The sequence below is a fragment of the Nipponia nippon genome, unplaced genomic scaffold (genome assembly GCF_047370975.1).
Source record: "Nipponia nippon isolate SJK-2023a ecotype South Korea unplaced genomic scaffold, ASM4737097v1 scaffold_2, whole genome shotgun sequence".
Classification (NCBI taxonomy): Eukaryota; Metazoa; Chordata; class Aves; order Pelecaniformes; family Threskiornithidae; genus Nipponia; species Nipponia nippon.
Genome location: NW_028262336.1, coordinates 124,052,897 through 124,072,554, shown reverse-complemented (window position 1 = coordinate 124,072,554; position 19,658 = coordinate 124,052,897). Strand labels below are relative to the sequence as shown.

Sequence of the window (19,658 nt, the reverse complement as noted above, 5' to 3'; positions counted from 1 at the left end):
CGGTTTCACCCACGTCTTTCCTTTGCTCTACTTAGATAAACAATCAGTATTAGCTGGACTTTTTTTTTTTTTTTTAAGTTACCAATTTTTATAGTCTGCAGCCACATTCACCCTTTAATACTAGCAAAGCCGCCCTCTTAGAGTGTCTTTTTTTACACTGGTACTTCAAGTTAAAAATCTATTTTAAATTATTGGTTAGCAAGTAGCAACCTCCAGAGGGCTAAACTGATGCTGTTAACAGGTCCAAAATGCGATGCAGCATATGGAGCCGAATACCTCATGGTACAGATTTGCATGCAGGCGGTTTTAATTAGGATTTAGAATTCCTTGAGGAATGCAGCATTCTGGGCTAGTCTCAATCTTGTCAATACATAGTGGTTTTGCTCATGCTAAAGCATGCAAAAACCAATAGGTTCCTACTTGCTTGTAACTTTTGACGCTTATGTGAACTGTGAGACTTTTATCCAGCTGCCAGCTTTGTGTATAGTCATAATGTGTTTATATGTACTTTCTATAAAAGATTGCCATCTTTTTTGTAATAATGTTGTACCAGGTCAGTTCGAAGTAAAAATCCTTTGAAGTTTTATGACATTGCATAGCTACTTAGTTTTTCCTGCAACACTTCAAAGTGAGAATATGCTTTAACTCGATGGTTATTGTGCCATCTTGTGAGCAAAAGGTGCAACTATGTCCAGCTAATATAAGGAAGAGGTACTTTGGCTAATGTCCATTTCACTTCTTCATCATGAAAAATAAAATTATTTAGAGTTTCAAAAAACAGATGAGGAGAATACTGTAAAACATATTTGGTCCACTGTATTGTACCTGCATTTTTTAAAAAACTGAACATAGATTCCCTACTATGGGCAAAATCCTGCTGATTTCAGTAAACTGAGAGAAGAAATCATATATTTACTTTTTTTTTCCCTCTTGAAAAAAAGGAACTTCTTGTACTGAATGGAAAAGCTATGCAAATTCTTGGTATTCAGTGCTGATGGTGTTACCTCTGTGAAATAATTTGGTTCTTACAGAAAGCCTCTTGTCTTCTAAAAATCACTATGTTTTTCTCAGAGATAGCACAATACGAATTACACAAAGCACTGCTAGCTATTACACTGACACAGAGAAAAACCTAGTTCCTGACCTTAGAAAGTCTGCTCTCTCCTGGAACATTTGTGGGGGAAAAAAAAAACCCAAAAAATTAAAAATAAATTACAAAGGCAGCAGCTAACCTACAACCTTACTTTTAAATTATCATTATTATTATTATTACTATTAAAGTCAGGGTAGTTGCACTAGAAGAGTTGCTTAGAAGAGCAGACTGGAAAAATCTCCTAAGTTCTACTGCTGCTTAATTAGTTGATTCTCTTTGTGACCTTGAGCAAGTTGTTGTGTTTCTGTGCCTAATTTTACCCACCTTTAGATGATGCACATATGTTTTTTCAACAGGATGTTATCAGACTTGACTGCCACTTGTAAAGCTCTTTGGGCTTCTTGGATGAAAGGTATTGCTGTGATATAGTGACAAGCTTGTTAGAAATCTACTTGATAAGCACAAGAGCAAGTCATTCACAATAAGTATAATTATTCAATGATTTAAGCTTCTTAATCTACTTCCACAGTCTTGGCAAGCAGATTGTGATTTCTTCCATTTTATATAATGAGAAGAGTATTTTTTTCTCTTTTTACTCTATAGATTGATTGCAAATATTCAGAATTCAAGCTGTGTTGCTCATTTGCAATCAGTTGGATGAGTAACATTATTTCTACTCATGATTGGATGAATGCCCAAGGACTTGTGTGTGCAAATTGTAAAGTTTGTTTTCTCAAGATACTCATCTGTATGACATTGAAATTTGCTGCCTTTGGAGAGCAGTTCCAGTAAAATTCAACACATTGAAGACCAGTGAAAAAACTGAGCACAAAAGTGAGACCAGGTGTCACTAACATTTTTTTAATGGGACTCTGCAGGTTAAATTTTTGCCTAAATGGACCAAGTCCATTATGGTTTTAGTTTTTGCCTGTTGCTAAAACTGTGAACAAATCCTGTGTATTGAATTCTGGACCTAATATCATGTAGAAGGGGGATGTTGCTCGACATGTTCAAAGGTACCTCCCATGTCAGCGTTGCAGCAGATGACTAACAGTGGGGTTAATTTGCATGGGAGTTGCAAAGCAGCTCAAATCCTGGGTTGAGGGACAAGACAAGTGAGTGAGGGATAAGAAGCAGGTAGCTTTGGGACCCAATCACATACCTTGTCTATCCCCAGATTGCAATGGGACAACTGGGTCTGTAAGAGATCATTGTCTCCTATAGGAAATTTTCTGCAGAAATTCTTTTCCCTGTGGTCTCTAACTTATATGGGTTATATGAAGAAGTGCAGGTTCTAAGGTGCAGAAATCTGGCCCCTCCTGAGGAGAGCCGTAAAACAGAAATAGTATTTGAGACTTGAAATCCTGATGTGTAAGAGCTAAAATGATCCTGATCTAGTTGAAGATGTCCCTGCCCATTGCAGGGGGGATGGACTAGATGACCTTTAAAGGTCCCTTCCATCCCAAAGCATTCTATGATTCTATGATTCTATGATTTAAAACAAGTGGTATTGATATTGTTTCCTTTGACAAAACATATTCTGCTAGCCAGAGTATTGTTAACAGACTGGCTTTGAAGAGAGATTGGGAGCAGGATCCACTCGTGAATGCATTACCATCTCATAGTATGTTGTGGTACCTTTTTTCCACCATTAATATCTATCAGCTGTATCTAGTATAAAGCTTCAGCTGACTGAAAAGCAACATCACTTTTTTGCCTCTGTGTCTCTTGCACATGTCAGGGTGTCTTCTTGTAAGTTGAGATCCTCTTTAGACCAGGATTCACTGGCTGATCTTATTTCACAGGATGTTGTAGAGCCTTGTGACTCCTGTAACACGCTTTGCTCCCTCCTTCTGCGGCCCTCCTATTGCAAGCAGAAGTAATGTGTGATGTATCGGAGCACGGTGCAGCCAAAAAGCCATGTAGAGAAGAACATGTGCTTTTGAATAGCAACTCCAGTAGGACCACATTCAGCAGCATAGGACACAGGTCAATTTGAGTTGATCTAAAATGAAATGTTCTGTTTGCAGAACATTGTTTCTTTCTGCAAAGCAAATCAATGGTAACTGCAAAAAAAAAAAAAAAACCTGAGGACTTTTGGAAAAAACGGTTCTCAGTAGTCTGGCTATTTTTACTTTTTTTTTTTTTTTTTTTTTTTTGCGTGAGAGCTGGCTTTGTTGAAATTTCAGGCTTTTGACCATTACCTTCTGCTGGATTCATATCTTCAGTCCCATTTAGCTGACAAATCTTTGGCAAACACAGCCTTAGAAATGCTCCTTTAGACAGTACGATGTGAGGAGCAGTGATGCTGTAATAATCTCACATTGTAGAGAGAATGATCTCTTATAAAAAGGCACGTTCATATTAAAAATTCACAGCAGCGCACTCCACTCCCCCATTATAGGTAATTACAGAGGATTTTAAATATCTGATGCTAGCTGGCAGCGTACAATACCCTGTCAGCAGCAGGCACTGATTTGTAATTTAATTATCATAAGACATCCACCTGTTCTTTTGTCAAATGAAGAGTAGCATTTCCGTGCAATCATGCTTTTCCCTCCATAAATTTGAATTAACACTTAGAGAAAGCTCTGATTTCTAGGGAATGGGGTAATTTCAAGGACATTTGCAGGACTCCATCAGGACAGAGCAATGGAGATGAATGAGGCATTTCTGCAGGAGAGTCTTAATTCTGGTTTGGTATTTTCAGCCTTACCACTGGCTTTTTGCTGTGTCAAGCTGTTTTGGTTCACAGCTGAAAGCATTTCAGTGAAGAGATGCTGTGGGAGGAAAGATGTATGAAAATCAATGAGTTTGGTGCTAAGAACGTGAGGCAAACACATAACAGGATTGACCAAGAAATGCTCTGGGCTTGTACTTTGTGAAGAACGAGAAGTTGTTCTTCTGGGAGGGAGATAAAGGCAAATGGAAAAGTGGAAATCTGTTCTGTAAACTTTCCAGTTTATGGCATATGAACATGGATATTATTGAATTTGTCATGGGAATGTGCAGATATCAGATAAAATGATCAATTTTAATTATAAAGCATAGGTTTTCATGGGAAAGTCTACTAGTGGAGATCCCTGCAAGTGTTCTGCTTTTCAGGAGCACAGGGCTCAGGGTGAACCAATTTCACAAGGGCCTTGTCTCTCATTTATGCAACAGCTACACTGCAGTGTCGTGATGAGGAAAGGACTTACTAATGGTCAGAGAGATGTTCTCTCTTTAATGCCACTTTACACTTGCACTGTAATGATCTGGACAGAATAGTAAATGTATATATAGTATAATATTTGTATCAGAAATAGTGTGGCCAGCAGGACTAAGGAAGTGATCGTCCCCCTGTAGTCAGCACTGGTGAGGCTGCGCCTTGAATATTGCATTCAGTTTTGGGCCCCTTGCTGCAACAAAGACTTTGAGGTGGTAGAGCGTGGCCAAGGAAGGGCAACGAAGCTGGTGAAGGGTCTGGAGCACAAGTCTTATAAGAAGCAGCTGAGGGATTTGGGGTTGTTTAGTCTGGAGAAGAGGAGGCTGAGGGGAGACCTTATTGCTCTCTACAGCTACCTGAAAGGAGGTTGTAGCGGGGTGGGGGTTGGTCTCTTCTCCAAAGTAACAAGCGATAGAACAAGAGGAAATGGCCTCAAGCTGCGCCAGGGAAAGTTTAGGTTGGATATTAGGAAAAATTTCTTCACCAAAAGGGTTGTCAAGCATTGGAACAGGCTGCCCAGGGAAGTGGTGGAGTCGCCATCCCTGGAGGTATTGAAGACTTGTAGATGTGGTGCTTGAGGACATGGTTAAGTGGTGGACTTGGCAGTGCTAGGTAACTGGTTGGACATGGTGATCTTAAAGGTCCTTTCCAACCTAAACGATTCTATGATTGTCTGTTTCTATGACAAATCTTCTTATGGCTTCTGCCACTGCTGTCTTTTCTCTTTGGAAAACTGTCACTGGACATTTTCATTTTTCCACTTCCCAGGGAGATGAGATGACTCTGGTATTCTGTGGTTATTTCTCCTAATCACGTTTTAGCAAATGACTCACTTTAAAGAGGGTGTCTCTGAGTAGTCGTCTTTTTTGAAAGAGTACTCGCTGGATTCAAAAAATAATTGATTGCTTGGGGCTTAAATTATCTGCGTGCCAAGCCTTAAATGTGACATTGGTTGGAGTACCATCTATTAGACTGATGGCTTCTTGCCCAAGTAATACTTGTCTGGTGCCAGTCATTTTATATATTCATTAATTATGTTATCTGAAAAGTGAATATGTGAAGGGTTGCAGGCATGTCCCAGAAAAGAAGACAAGAATAAATCATGTCATGTGTGTATTCTGAAAATAATTGGCAACTGCTGAAACATTTCCATACATGAGAGTGAAGGCAGGGATAAACTGGGATGATTTCCTTTGGAGGGCTGAGTAAATAAAGCAACAACCCAGAGCTGAGCGGTCAAAGTGAAATGCAGGAGCCCAGAGAGATCTGCTTCTCAATGTCCTTGTGAGCATACCTGAACTTAAGACTTCTTATTTTTCTTATATGGCCATCCAAATAAGTCTTAGTCTTTGGTTTTGTCTTTTCTTTAGTCTTTGATTTTGCTCATTCCAGTATTTTAGCATATACCTGTCAACTGAAAACGGCATTTACAATGAAACTATCTGCCCCTCTCTTATTACCGAAGAACTATGGACTCCCCTTCTGATTTACACTCTGTTCTCCTCCTCCGGCTCCTTGCTGTAACATCTCAACGTCCCCCACCACTGCATTATGCTATGTGAACTCGTATACCCCGCGAGACCTGTTCAGTAGCCTTCTCCCTCAAAACAGTGGTGTGTGTATGTGTCATGTATAAAAGGCAAGGCTTTGGCAGTGGAGGGCTGCAGGAGCCTCTGTGAAGAGAAGCTGGAGCTGCCCCATGCTGAACACAGCCAACGCCAGCTGGCTCCAATGGCCCCATGACAAGACACAGCTGGGCCCATCCTCCAGGTGGATGGTGCCTTTTTAAAAAGGATTCTACCTAAAGGACAGGTCTGGTCATTTAATTTAATTTTTAGGGTTATATTCCTTGTTGTTACAAGCTTTGTTTCAGATCTTGGACAAGCTGCTTACCTCTTGTTTCTTATGTTGCCTCTCCGTGGAGCAGGGAGTTATAACACCTCACACCCTAATTAGTGTTTAGGGTAAGGAGAAAATGTTACTGGGGAGTAACTTTCTGCCTGACTGTGGCTCTGTGGAAGTGCATGTGTGCTCTCCAGCATCAAATTTCATGGGACTAAATGGAAAATGACTCAAATATTTTGCAGGTAAAGGTCATGGAATTGCAGTTATTAATGTGGGGATGTGAAATGTGAGCTGATGCTACAGCTCAGTCAATCAACATGTGTGGTTGTTTTTTTTTTTTGCCATTATCAGCCCTTACCAGTATGTCGTCTCAGATGTCTATCTGATGGTGAAAGTTTTGTGTATCAGTGTGATATACCACATTTTCTCTGTTTGATGAAATGTTAAAAAAAAGAATAAAAGAATGAGGTATTCTCTCCACAACAGATTAGGAAATCTGAGGGTTATATTGTCTAATGTCTGATACTTTTTCTGTTATCCCATATTTACATTAATATGTATGCCTTGCTTCATCAAAGCTTATCTGTTCTCCTTCATTATCTTTTTTTCTCTAGAAATATCGTTATCAAGATGAGGATGCTCCACATGATCATACTTTGCCTCGATTAACCCACGAAGTGAGAGGCCCAGAGCTTGTTCATGTGTCAGAGAAGAACTTGTCTCAAATAGAGAATGTCCATGGATATGTCTTACAGTCGCACATTTCTCCTTTGAAGGTAGGATCGATATTCACTGTGGCTTTGTTCCTCAAATACAAGAAAACATATAGCATGAAGCGCTTGGGAAACTTATGTTGTCGTACACACAGACAAGCTGTTTTTTGAAAGGTATCACTGCAGATTGATTGTTGTGTGTTGAGTTTTCAAGGCTCGCTGTAGTGTAACAGGTGATGGTTTCGTTGGCAAAGCTTCGTGTTGAGATGTGAGCTTTTTGCTTTGAGTGAGATTTTTGCTTGAGCAAAAATCTTTCCTGGCAAATGAGCCTTTTTTTTCTGTACATTGAGAAAGGAATAGTACAGGTTCTCGGCCTCAATATCAGCGTGATTTTGGAATAGCAGACTTCCCTCCCTGATTATCCTTGTTCAGAAATTGAAAAAAATATTGTAAATGTAACCATCTGATGAAGTCCTGGTTTTTGCATCTCTCAAAAAGCTACATCAAAGTCATAACTTATGCCTGAAAAGGGAGCTCATTTGCTGGCATTCAGATCCTTACTACTCAAGCACTTGCTGTTTTTGTGGGTTTTGTTGCAATTTAGAGTGATGTAGAGACATCTCTCTGTTATCTAAGGCAACTATGAAATATAGAAGGTTTTTCTGTATGTGTGTCTGGTGTCTTCTGATGTACGTGGCTGGGCAAAAAGTGTTTATCTTCATAGTGAACCTGTATATTAACAAAAAAGAAATCTATCTCTGAAAATTACATTTGCTCTGTAATAACACTGCAATAGTTTGAAGATGTTCCTAAAACTTCTGTAATGAAAGGAGTGATGGATGGAGTGATGAGCATGATGGTTTTCCTATTTTTATTTTCTACTAGGCCTAGGATGGGGGAAAAAAAAGAAGAATATTTTTTACTAGAGGTGGTGATGTTCTGGGTAATGGTTTTATTCAGGCAATTAACTAAGCAGCAAACGAGGCAGATGGGCTTTGCTCCTTCTAGTGCTCAAAGCCTGTGAAATGGGCATTGCTTGCCTAGCAGAGTGATTACAGTGTGGTTACAAGTGAAAGGAAATGTTTATTATTAAAGATTGATGTGAATGCAGCTGGTGTTCACTGAGCCTTCATGGGATAGCCACATGAATTAATCTTTGTCCTCTGCTCTTGTTGTTCCAGTGTGTAGTTTGTACATCGCTTGTCTTTTTGTGTTTTAGCAGCTTTCCAGGTTACTTACCTGACTTCTACTGCAGAAGCCAACAGTATCAAGCAGTGATATATCTTCTTACGCTGAAGCAGATCAGCTTAGTTATTTGGAAGGGATTACCTCCATGTGGCCTCTGTGGAACCTCAGGGGACAATCACAGAGAAAGAAATTTCTTGCCTGGAAAGGAAACATCCCTGCTCATCTAAGACTCCTTGAATATTAAGATTATAGTGGTGCTTCTTATTCATGAAAGTCAAAAATAGATATTTTACTTCACAGATGGAGATTTTCAAGTAAGGCTGCATGATCCAAGCTGATAATGTAGCAATGAATGATAAAAAGCTTATTGTGAAGTGAGGTGAAGGGTATCCCCAGTCATCTACAGTTGCCTTGAAACAGCTCCCAGTCTCATTTACTCTTGTGACAGGAGAAAGTTGTTTTCTGCTGCTGTTTTCTGAAGTGATGGGAGGAGAGGAGCTATATAATATTTTCTCTTGGAAATCAGTGTCTTGTGCAAGTTCTCTGTAGCCTGAAGATTTCTGTCTTTGCCTCTGTCCCTTTCCCTTCATTCCTTCAGATTCAGTGTCTCATGCCTGCCACTTAAATCTAAATTTAGTAATCTGTCTCTTCAGATGGCTTTGAAGTTCCTGCTTTCTTTCTCCTGCAGTCTGTGTCCTGTCTTTTAACCTTCAGTAGAGAATTAGCTCAGGAGGCTGGAGTAAACCTTCTGCTAGAGCTCACGGCACTGTGGTAGCCTTCCTATCTGAAACACCTGCTTTGGATTCACTTTTGTTTCTGGGAATTGACTGAAATCCCTGTTCAGAAGCATTTTGTCATGGCAATTTCCACTTAGTTGAGAAATAGCATTCCAAACTCTTCAAAATCCATCTGAGTTGGTTGTTGTCTTGAATTATAGACTTTCCATCCTATAGTCTGATATCATTAAGTATTCTGCGCTCTTCTCAGTAGTATTGTGTAAACATGGCTGCACTGAATAATGACTGTATCTGAGGCATGCTGTCTTTCAACCCATAGTGTGCCTTCCTCAGGAAACATAAAATACTGGTTTTTAAAGATTTGCTGGATAAGTGTGCCTGCAATTTAAATATTTCATTGCCTTGTGTGAGAGGTAGATCTGCTGGAATCCTGCTCTGAGGATACATAACAAATCCCGGGGTCCAAATACAGCCTGTGAGCTCCAGTCTTAGGAGTGAGAAGACACTGGAAAATGCAGTGGGATAAAGCTGTCAGGAAACTCCACTGAGAGCTGTTTGCACTGGAAAGGTTGACTCGTTCTGCCCCAGTTTTCTGAATACAGGTCAGAGCATTTGGTGCAGAGGGAAAATGTGTGTAAATGAAAGTCACAAGTTTGCTTGTACCAAGAGAGGGATCACATCACCTCCCGTGTGTCACTAGGACCGTCTGTCTGACCAGCCACCCAGCCGGCGAGCATGTTGCATGAGCAGGGGGTGGCTGTTTGGCTGAGTGGGGTTAAGTCACTGCATTCTGCTGCCTGAATTTCACTGTGGGGTCTGCAGCTCTCAAAGAATTTTTGAGGCAGTCTTTTTGTGTTTAGTGGCTGCAAAATGCCCTGATGACAGGATGATTTGCCCATTATTTTTATCTTTGAAATAGTATCATAAAAGAAAAATGTTTGAGCATAAAAATAATCCAGTTAAGATGCTTTGGAACCAAAGTGTTGTCCCAAGGCGAAGCCAGATATCCATCTTAATCACATCACTTTTCCTAATTGACTTGAATTTGGCAGGGGAAAGAATTGCTTGTTTCCATATGTTTGTGTTCATTTGGAAAGAAATCTGCAAAGACCATGCAATCAGAAAACTACCCTTCAGGGTGTCTCGTTCCAGCCCCCACAGCTGATCAGTACCCACAGCCATCTCTGGAAGCCATAGGCGTTACACCTTGTCTGTACACGTAGACTGCTTGCTACCATCACCCTGCCTGCACTCCCAAGTTTCCAGTGAACATCTCGGTGTGCATCCATAAGCTTGGCAGCTTGAGCACAGACTTACATCATTACAGTTACAAGTTTTGTGGATGGCTGAAGTTCAGGCAGAGAAACCATGGGCCTGTGGATATCTCTAAGTAAAGTATTCCAGGTATTCTTGAAAGACTTTCTGACCCTCAGGATGGAAGGATTCAGCCCATCGTTTTGAAGACATGTGTGATTCACAATGCTTGACATGGTACTGTGTTGCATGGAACAGATGCATCTTAAATTTGATGTCAAGTTGCTGTGTACGAATTGTTAAAGCACTTGGCTGTAATTTCATATTCCAGGTTATGTGCTTTGATGTACGCCAGAAATATGTCATTATTGGTTACTTCAGAAGTTTCTTTATAAAGAGAATTTTCTTTAATGACCTTACAGTAGTTTTGCATGCTGAATAATCAGAAGTCTGGTTCCCAGCCATTCTGAAAATCTATTTGAGACCCTCAGATACTGAGTATGATAAATACTGTTTAGGAATGTGAATATTTTTTCTGATATTGACATGTCACGTTATCTTTCAAATACCTAAAATCAAGTGTGCACTAGCCAGATTACTTCTGTTCAGAAGATAATAATGAGCAAGAACAGTTGTGCTGAAAACGAGACCCTCTTTTAACTGTGATTTTTACTTTTGTAACTTCAGATTTCTTTTATGAACTTTGCTTATCCACTTTTCTACTACTTTTCTTCCTGTATACTCGACTCAGTTCTGGAAAATACTTAATTTTAGAAAGCTGCAAACTTCTGTTAGAGGTTGACGTACTTATTAGTGTGGAGAAGATAAAATTTCCAACAGCTTCAGCAGCTTTGAATGTCAAACACTGAAGTTATAAAAGAAGCTTTCAGTTATGTGGCTGTATTAACATTTGGGAAAATGCTAACATTCGGGAAGTTTTGTGAAAGAGGGAGTTGCCATATTAAGATGATAAATGTTCTTTGCAACTTATGGAGGTGATGAAATGGTGTTTTATTAATCTGTTAAAGGAAAAAGTATGTAATGTAATGAAAAGATAATTTAAAATCATTTTCTCGCACTTTCCTTCGTTTGACACTAGATGGTGCAGTAAGCTCAGAATCCTTTGATCTGCATCTATAAAGCTTCAGTGACATGCTATGGAGGTCTGTCTTATGGCTTAGAAAGTGCTAATTCAGTAAAAATGCCTTGTTAGAAATGAGGTGTCTTCTGAATCCCTGGTGTGTTGGGAAATCTGAATACAACACAACTGTACCTGAAATTCAGACATGCAAGTTCTGTCTCTAAATTCAATGCGCCTTTCTTTCCCTTCCTCCTAGGTTTGGAGATAATCGGTGTTCGTTAAATGAACAATAACTCCGGCTTCTACATGAACCTTATTAGTATTATTGTGATGTTAGATTTCTTTTAGTTTTAAGTATATTCCACTTTCTTTAGATAAACTTAAAAGTAAAAATCCATGTAAGGATCTTGCATCTCCTTTGTTGCCTGAACACTTTAAATGTCAGTCTATTCCAACTACTATATCCATTTCTTAAATTAATGCCAGGTTTGAGTATAAACATCAATGGCAGTTGTGCAAAAACAAGTAGCCACGTAAATTACTGTTATTATCTTAGTCTGGGATATTTTTAAACAAGGAAGTTCAGAAATCTCTTCAGTTGCCTCCTCTTTGATGGCCTCACTTTGCAGAAGAGAAGGAACCACCCTGGATATTCCTCCTTTTTTTTTTTTTTTTTTTTTTTTGTCCCCGTCCCAGGGTGTTGTCCGGCAGCTCAGCAGGGTTGCTGACAGCTTCTAGAAAGTCAGGAATGATGGAATGACTTTCCAGTGAAGAGACAGAAAAACCATCTCCACATGAAGCAAATGGGCAATTCATTTTCCAAAGTTAAGGTTGTATATGAATTGACATTTGTGCAAAATGCTTTTTGGAAGAAGGAGATTTGCTTCTCCCATCAGCACAAGCACGTTGATTCCCTTTGTTGTTTTTCCTTGCTGATGGCAAAAGCCCCTGTCTCACCCATTACTTGAGATTCTCTGTATCTAGTGGGGAGAAGATGTTTTGTTTCTGCTCTAGGCCAGATCTCTCTCTCTCCCAACTTCCATCTTCTGGTGAGCGTGTAAAGTGTCCTTTGCGCTCCTATCATTCTTCTTTTTATCCACCTGGATGCAGGAAGGTCATTCCTGGGAAGGCTCCTGGAATCTGGCATGCCTCCTTTGCTGTCTTTAATGCAACAGCTTTTCTGTCATCTCTGAAGCCTGCCTTGTCCAAATGTGAGTCAGACCTCACTACAGTGGTTGCCATCTTCTCTGACAAATTGACAAAGATGGGGAAAGAGGCTCTGAGGCTGAGCCTGGATGATTAATTGATCTGTGAAAAATGTCTTAGCCTGAGCTTCCTGGAAACTGTCATAAAGAGTAATTTTTTTTTTTGTGACTAAAAATGTAGATTAGGTAAAAGCTATTTATTTCATGAATTAACATTGACTTCAATAAAAATTGAGTTCTAAAGGCAATTTGGATAAATAAGGTAAAAAAAGTCTATATTGATTTTTTTTTTATTTTTTTTTTCCTTCTCCAGATGCAACAGTTCCATTTCTAAATTTGAAGTTTTGGGACTATTTTTTTTTTTTTTTTTTTTTTTACTATTGAATTCTCTGTAAAATACTAAGTCATGCACTGGTCACAGGTACTGTGAAAATAGCAGACTCCAGGACTCTCATGATGTTGCAGTGGATCACGTGAGCTGTAGATTAACTCAAGATGTTGCTGCAAAACAACATTAGAAAATACACTCAACAGGCCTGTGTAGCTGTTTTAAATGAGCAATTGCAGGGAAGTCCTCTGCTCATGCAATTGTAAATACCTCTAGCTACCAGGGAACCAGATTTACACAGGAAAAGCTGGTTGCTACAGCTTTCAGCATTACCACGCCTGATACTCCTGTGTAAATACAGTTCCTAATGCTTTTGGGGGGATCATCTAACTGTGATAAGAAACCCCATTTACTTTTCCAGAGCTGCTGAACATCCTTAATTCCTATTACTGGGGAAGAACCCTATGTTAGAGGTGAAGTTCAGATAGGGAAGAGAACAAGATAAGGCTGAATTGGTTTTGATTTCTGTTGTTCAGGTGTGACAAACAGTTGAGGCTGTGCCATAGCACAAGCTGTTCTTCCAGAGCAGAGATGCTGCATTTCAGAGGCTCTTAAATGCCGTGAAGGACTGAGAGAGGCTGATGCTTTGTTATGTGTCAGGAACAGAAGTCTGAAGTTTTCTCTTACAGTTACAACGTTAATTGGGGTTATATGGAGGACATATTGATGTATGCATGGATATATTAGCAAGCCATCTAAAATTTAATCTTGCATCCTTTTCTTTGCTTACGCTGACTACATTTCATACGTGTAACTAATCTACATGAAGCACTTTTTAGACCCAGGGTGGCTCAGCGCAGTAGCAATGATCTTATAACAATACTTTTGATCTCTGCCCTGGTAGCTTCCTAGCTTTTGTGTTTTGGACTTGTTGTGTTTTGGGGTTTTTTGTCTCCCCCCCCCCCCCCCCCCCCTTCTTAATATGCAGTTATTGGCAAAGCCCCATGCTGCAGTCTGTATCAGTTAGTGAATTCCACTGAATATTCAGTAGGTTGCTTCATTAAGATACAACACTTGTTACATGTTTAATCATGCACTGCTTTTCTCTTATCTCTTACTGTAACAGCAGATAAGCATATATCATAGATCTGTATCTGTGATCTAGGTTTTTTTAATATAAAAATGCAATTGGAGTAAAAAGAGACAAAGGAAACACACAAATGTGCCTATGCTTGTTCTTGCTATTAGAGAAGTGGCAAAAGCAGCTCTGAATTTTTATTTTATTTCATTATGTTTCAAGGCAAAATAAGCAGCTTAGAAATTAGCATTCTGAAGAATATATTGTATCTTACTTTTGTATGGGCAGGAATGTCTTCCATTTTTGCAATCCTTGTCTTACTCTGAAGAAAGTCCTAAAATGGTGCAAAATTTGAAAGTTACAGTGATGAATAGTTACTAATGAAGAATAGTTTTTGGGTTTTGTCATCACAGCAAAGTCCGTTGTTTTGTGTGTCAGGTTTTTTTTTGCCTTGGATCTCTGATTGATGGCTTTCCACATGATTGATGTTGTTGCAGACAGTATCTTGTTATCTTTCTAGCTTCTGACAGAATTAAAAAGAAACCAACTAAAATTGCTTCTGTCAATGGGTGATTTAAGTGGAGAAATCTCAGCAACTTAAGGTAAACCTCAGGCATTGCAATCCTTTATTTTTTGGCAAAATAAATGATGGCCTCTGATGGACACAAGCAAAGCAAATTCTGACAGTATCTACCATTATATGTTGTTAGATTTGCCTGAAGAATAAAGAAAGGAATTTTCAAAGGAATTTGAAAATATGTTCAGGCTATGGACACTGTTTACTTTATAAGGGCCTCTTAGGTATTGAAGGTCTTTTCAAATGTTAATCTGAATTGCAGTTTCAGGAGACTTTCTCTGTTCCTGATCTACTGGGTGCTTTATCCATTGCTATTAATTAGCTGTTTTATCTTTCATTCTTTTCAGATAGTAGATTTCTCCTTAAGGATAGTCTTGTTCCTGAGTCTTATTGTTTGAAAAAAATCTGATATATTGCAAATATTTCTGGCCATGTCTCTCACTTATAATCAAGAAAATGAGATATTTCAGGAATCCCTTTTTCTCCTTGTCTTTCTGTAGTGTTTTGGATAGTACTAGTTACACCTCACTTCCCTGTAATTCATTGAGCTCTTTTTAACTTGATGCATCGGCCATATGAAATACTCATAGAATACAAAATAAACAGAGAGAGATGTGCTATTATAAAGGTGGGGGTCTTTCCAGCTGAAATAGATTAAATATATCCAATAAATCCATGGAATCACTGTAGATGCTACAGACATAAGACTTGTATGTTCTCTCAGTTCTTTTCTTCAAGTCTAGGCGTACAAGAATATCAGTGTATTTGTAAAGTATATGTAATGATGTTTGCCACCTTTCCAAAGTGTTTTGTGACCTACTCGTGAAAAGTGCAACAAAGCATCTCGGCGTTATTAGTCAGACTGTAACAGGAGGGATTTTTCTCAGAGATGTCAGACAGGTTAACACTAGTTGTTTCCCTAAGCTCAGCAGCTGAAATGCCCTTCTGTCAGACTTCAGCTACTATTGACACTTGGGAATGTACTCTACATTTTAAATGAAGCATTAAACTGCCATAATACCTTTTCACTGAGGAATATCCTGATAATTCACTCACTCAGTAGAAGATATATGCGTTTATACATCCAATGATGTGACACATCAAGAACGTTCTGGCTTTTGTCAGTATCAGGTGTAAAACAAAGTACAAAGCAGAAGTTTGCAGCTGCAGAAGCTCTGGATGGGTGCGTGCAGCCTCCAGTATAGAATCATAGAATCATTTAAGTTGGAATAGACCTTAAGGATCATTGAGTCCAACCATTAACATAACACTGCCAAGTCCACCACTAAACCATGTCCCTAAGCACTACATCTACCCGTCTTTTACATACCTCCAGGAATGGGGACTCCACCACTTCCCTGGGCAGCCTGTTCCAGTGCCTGACTATGCTTTCAGTGAAGAAGTCTTTCCTGATATCCAATCTAAACCTCCCGTGGCACAACTTGAGGCAGTTTCCTCTTCTTCTATCACTTGTTACTTGGGAGAAGAGATGAACGCCATGAAGAGGACAGAATCTGTTTACTCAGAGCTTATGGAAGAATATCTTGGCAGCCTGACGAAGAAGTGCTTAAGCTAATACACATTTTGTTTCCAAGTGCTTCCTTTTTGAACTCCTGTTTCTCGTGGGTCTTATTTCATCTTGTTGTAATGTAGTTTTGTGGACTGTGGAGCTGTGAAAAAATCAACAGAATTTTGGCATTTAAAAGAAAAAAGATCTTTCTGAATTGAGTATTATTTTCCAACTCTTTTCAAGAATCTAATAATCTCTAAAGCTCTTATTTAGACTATTGTGTAACATCATGGTATCAATAGTTAATTGAGACTTCTCAGAATTTTTTTAAATGGAAAATGCTTTTTGTCATTTGGTTCCCTTCAACATATGTATTTCAGCAGATCATGTTAGTTGCTTTCTAATAATGTTTTAAAGGCAATATTGCTACTGAAGCTGATGCAATTGGGGGGAAATGTCAAAAAATAGTCAGCAGGCTTGATGACTCAGGTGAATTCTGAATTGCTTTCAGGATCCATTCCTGTACTTCTCCTTTAGGTATTTCTTCCTTACTTTTCTGTTATATCCATTCCTACACCTACACCTGGATCTTGTTAATACTGTGAACCACTCACAAAGTACAAGTTTGTACCAGGTAGCTGTTAACACATAATGACTGATGCCCTTCTTGTTCAAGACTATTGCACTTTTATTGATCATTTTGCTTTTTGGCTGCTTTGAAAGAATAGGAGATATGGTTGTCATACATGATCTTTATGAATAGTTTGTGTTGATTTCTCTTACTGCTGGAAGGTGGGTTTTCTTCCCTTCAAGCAAAAGCAATATGAAATACAATTGAATGTTATCAAGTCCAGTGGATCACAGTTGCCCACTGAAATGGCAGCACTCTGGGCAGCTTTTATTCCACTAAGACTTACAGAAACTCTGAGCCACAGCAGATGCAATTGATCTTTTCAACCAACAGACTCAAGCACACCAAATTGCATCTGTTATCTTCCAAATGTGAACAGAATGTGTCTTTTACATGCATAAGAGCTAGAAGTTAGGTTCTTAGGTTAAAGTGTGTTATGCAGAAAATGACCACATTCTCAAAGAAAATGTACATAGCTGATCTTTTCAAAGCCTCCTTTCCACTACAGTTATAATAAACGTCTGCCTGGATTGGTGCATTGAATTTAATCAGCTCTTAGTGGCTTAAGTTTGTGCTTCCAAATAAAAAAAATCATTAAACCTGATAATCAACTTAATAAAATTATTATAATTGATAACATTACATTGGAAAGGCTGAAAAGAGTAATGGTGTTTTCAACAAATAAAAAAAATTTCTACTTTGAAGTCAGTGTCACAAGTTCTGTCTTTTGATCAAGTAGATGAGTAAATGCCAAGCAGGGAAATAGAATTTTCAGTGGTAGTACATAGCATGTGAGCATAAAGGCTTATATTAATTACTGGGAATTGGCCAAAATAGCTCAAATTTAACAACTTAACACTCCAGGAGTGTTAATGTCATCAACCAACTTCTGAAGATCACACTTGCATCCATTTCACATTCAAATTGCTGCTGTTTCCTCTTTAGCAGTCGTGAGGCAGTTGGTTTCCTTTACTATTTTGCAACAAATCCGCAAACTGAGCAGATCTGAACTGAATTAGACGTTTCAGCTGAAACTGGGTTATTTTCCTAATCATTATGTTCATAATTTTACTTCTGTTTTAAAAAGGCATTTTTTTTTTCAGTATCTTGGAGATTTGATATTTACTTAAGGCAAATGGGAATGAGTACAGTAAAGTGCAGACAAGAGTGTTTCTGCATTGCTTGTGCTTTACTAATAGTTGTAATGTCAGAGAATGTCTGAAAAACTGGTTCAAGCAATCTCGGTTAAAATACCCAAGACATGTTTCCATTTCTGAAAGTGCTATTTACCTACCTTCTCCTAAAGATACTGGGATTAGTGAATTTTAATCCTGTTTCTATTTCGGAGTGTAAACTAGGCCATAAGGACTACTAAATGCTTGTACCTCAAAGACTAATAAAGAAATAGAGCTCTATATATAGAGAAAGGCAACAATCATGAGGCAGGGCATCGCGTCAGTATTTATGTTTCTAAACAGTAGAAAAAAAGTGTTGGGCAAAGCAATAGAGCATCAGTATGTCAACCTATTATTGCTATAAAAAAACTGAAGTGTTGGGATTCTTTTGAAAAACTTAATTTGCTTCCTATATTCTCTTTCAGCACTTTATGTACTGGGAATTTCCACATTTATGCCTTTGGAGGACTGTGTGTGTCTGTGCTCAGGGGCCATATCTTCCTCATTTGGAAAGCCACATAGTCAAACTCTTTTTATGGTGTAGCTGCAGAAAAGTGGGATACATGTGTTTCCCACGCATCTTTCAGATGTATAGGTGGTTTATCTTTCAGACCAGAATGACTTAGAAACTCTACATAGTCAATTGGACTAACGTACTCAACTGGACTATAGAGCCATCGGGAACATACATCTATGGCTTTCCGTAACTTTTCATATACTGACTTTATCACCACACCTTTTCTTCTCATACTTTCTTGCTGAAATGGAATGACTCAGCAGCTGAGTTCCTATGCCAGATCATTATCTCAGACCGGGGGGATCTGAGCCAGTTTGGAGCTACATGAAATGCAGCGGGGTAGAGAAACAGCCTGAGGAAAATGCAATACGGGCTTTGTATCATTGCTCTTTTCCTGTCTCACTCTCACTGTCTCTGAAAGTTTTTTCATTTCTTGTTTCTGGTACAAGGTTTTTGTAGGATAGTATATTTTACATATAGCTGTGTGTGAGGAACCATGAGAATGGAGGCTGGCAGTCAGTGGCTGAAGTACACATAGGTATATGCAGCCAGGGGGAAAGAGGCAAAAACTGTTAAAATTATAAGAGGGATATTTGAAAATACATTAGAGCCTACATTTTGCTACCTGACAGCCTGATTTGACTTTGTAATTCTTTAACTGCTCACAACCAGACCATTGATTTGTCTGCAGTGTTATTTAAACATATTTCTTTTGACAGTATGGTAATATTAGCAGTGAATAAACTAGAGTATCTGCCATAAACCTGGTATCCCAGCATGCATAGAGATCATCTCACCTTTTCTGTTTTTTAACTCAGTTATAGCTATCTTAATACAGGTAATTCTGGCAATTGGAACCCAGGTTTTACTCAAGTTATTCAATTAAGCTGAAATTGCTTGTGATGTAGTGCCATAATTGTAGCAGAGGCATCATTGGAAGATGGTAAGTAGGTGAGATACTAATTAAATTCTTCTGAACTTCAGTAATTTAATATTCAAGGGAGGCTGAGCCCATATAGTAGCTGCTCATTGTGTTGCCACTAGGGATTACAGAGGAAGAAACCTTAACAAAAATAGCTGCCTCCGAATTATTTTTGCTGGACTTGTCTGACTGAAATTTGGGGTTTGTTAGTTTTGCTCAACCATTCTAGATACAAACACGGTGGGTCTCATCTGTCTGTGGGTGAACTCTCTGCAGACTTCAGTAAGATCAAGTGTGGGTGGATAAGTACAAAATTTTCCCAAACACTGCTAAACCCGGGGATGACGGTTGTGTTTATATATAATCTTAAAAAACCAGATTCTTTTATATTCATGCTTTTGGGAAAAGTAGGTTTCAGCCTAATTTAAGCAGGAATACATCTCCCTTTGATTTTTAAAGAACTGTAAGCCACAAACTCTTTTAAATTCTTTTGAGAATCTCATCTGATAATAAAATGAGAGATGTGGGAGAGGATGAAATTCATCCGTTCTTGGAGTCAACCTCTTGTAGCACAGCTCAGATTGTCTTATCTTTGC

The 19,658-nt window shown here is 38.8% G+C and overlaps 1 protein-coding gene across 18 annotated transcripts in view; it reads left to right on the top strand.

Annotated features, from left to right (window-relative positions):
* The window catches only part of DLG2 (discs large MAGUK scaffold protein 2), a 1,061,109-nt gene that overhangs the window by 482,423 nt on the left and 559,028 nt on the right, over positions 1–19,658 (top strand). For 17 of the 18 annotated variants that reach the window (XM_087758910.1, XM_087758908.1, XM_087758909.1 and 14 more), the window contains one exon: positions 6,761–6,922. In XM_087758910.1, coding sequence (XP_087615036.1) covers positions 6,761–6,922 — 162 coding nt within the window. Of the gene's footprint in view, positions 1–6,289; positions 6,389–6,760; positions 6,923–19,658 lie in introns of those variants that run through there. The other variant, XM_087758925.1, reaches the window with a different exon arrangement.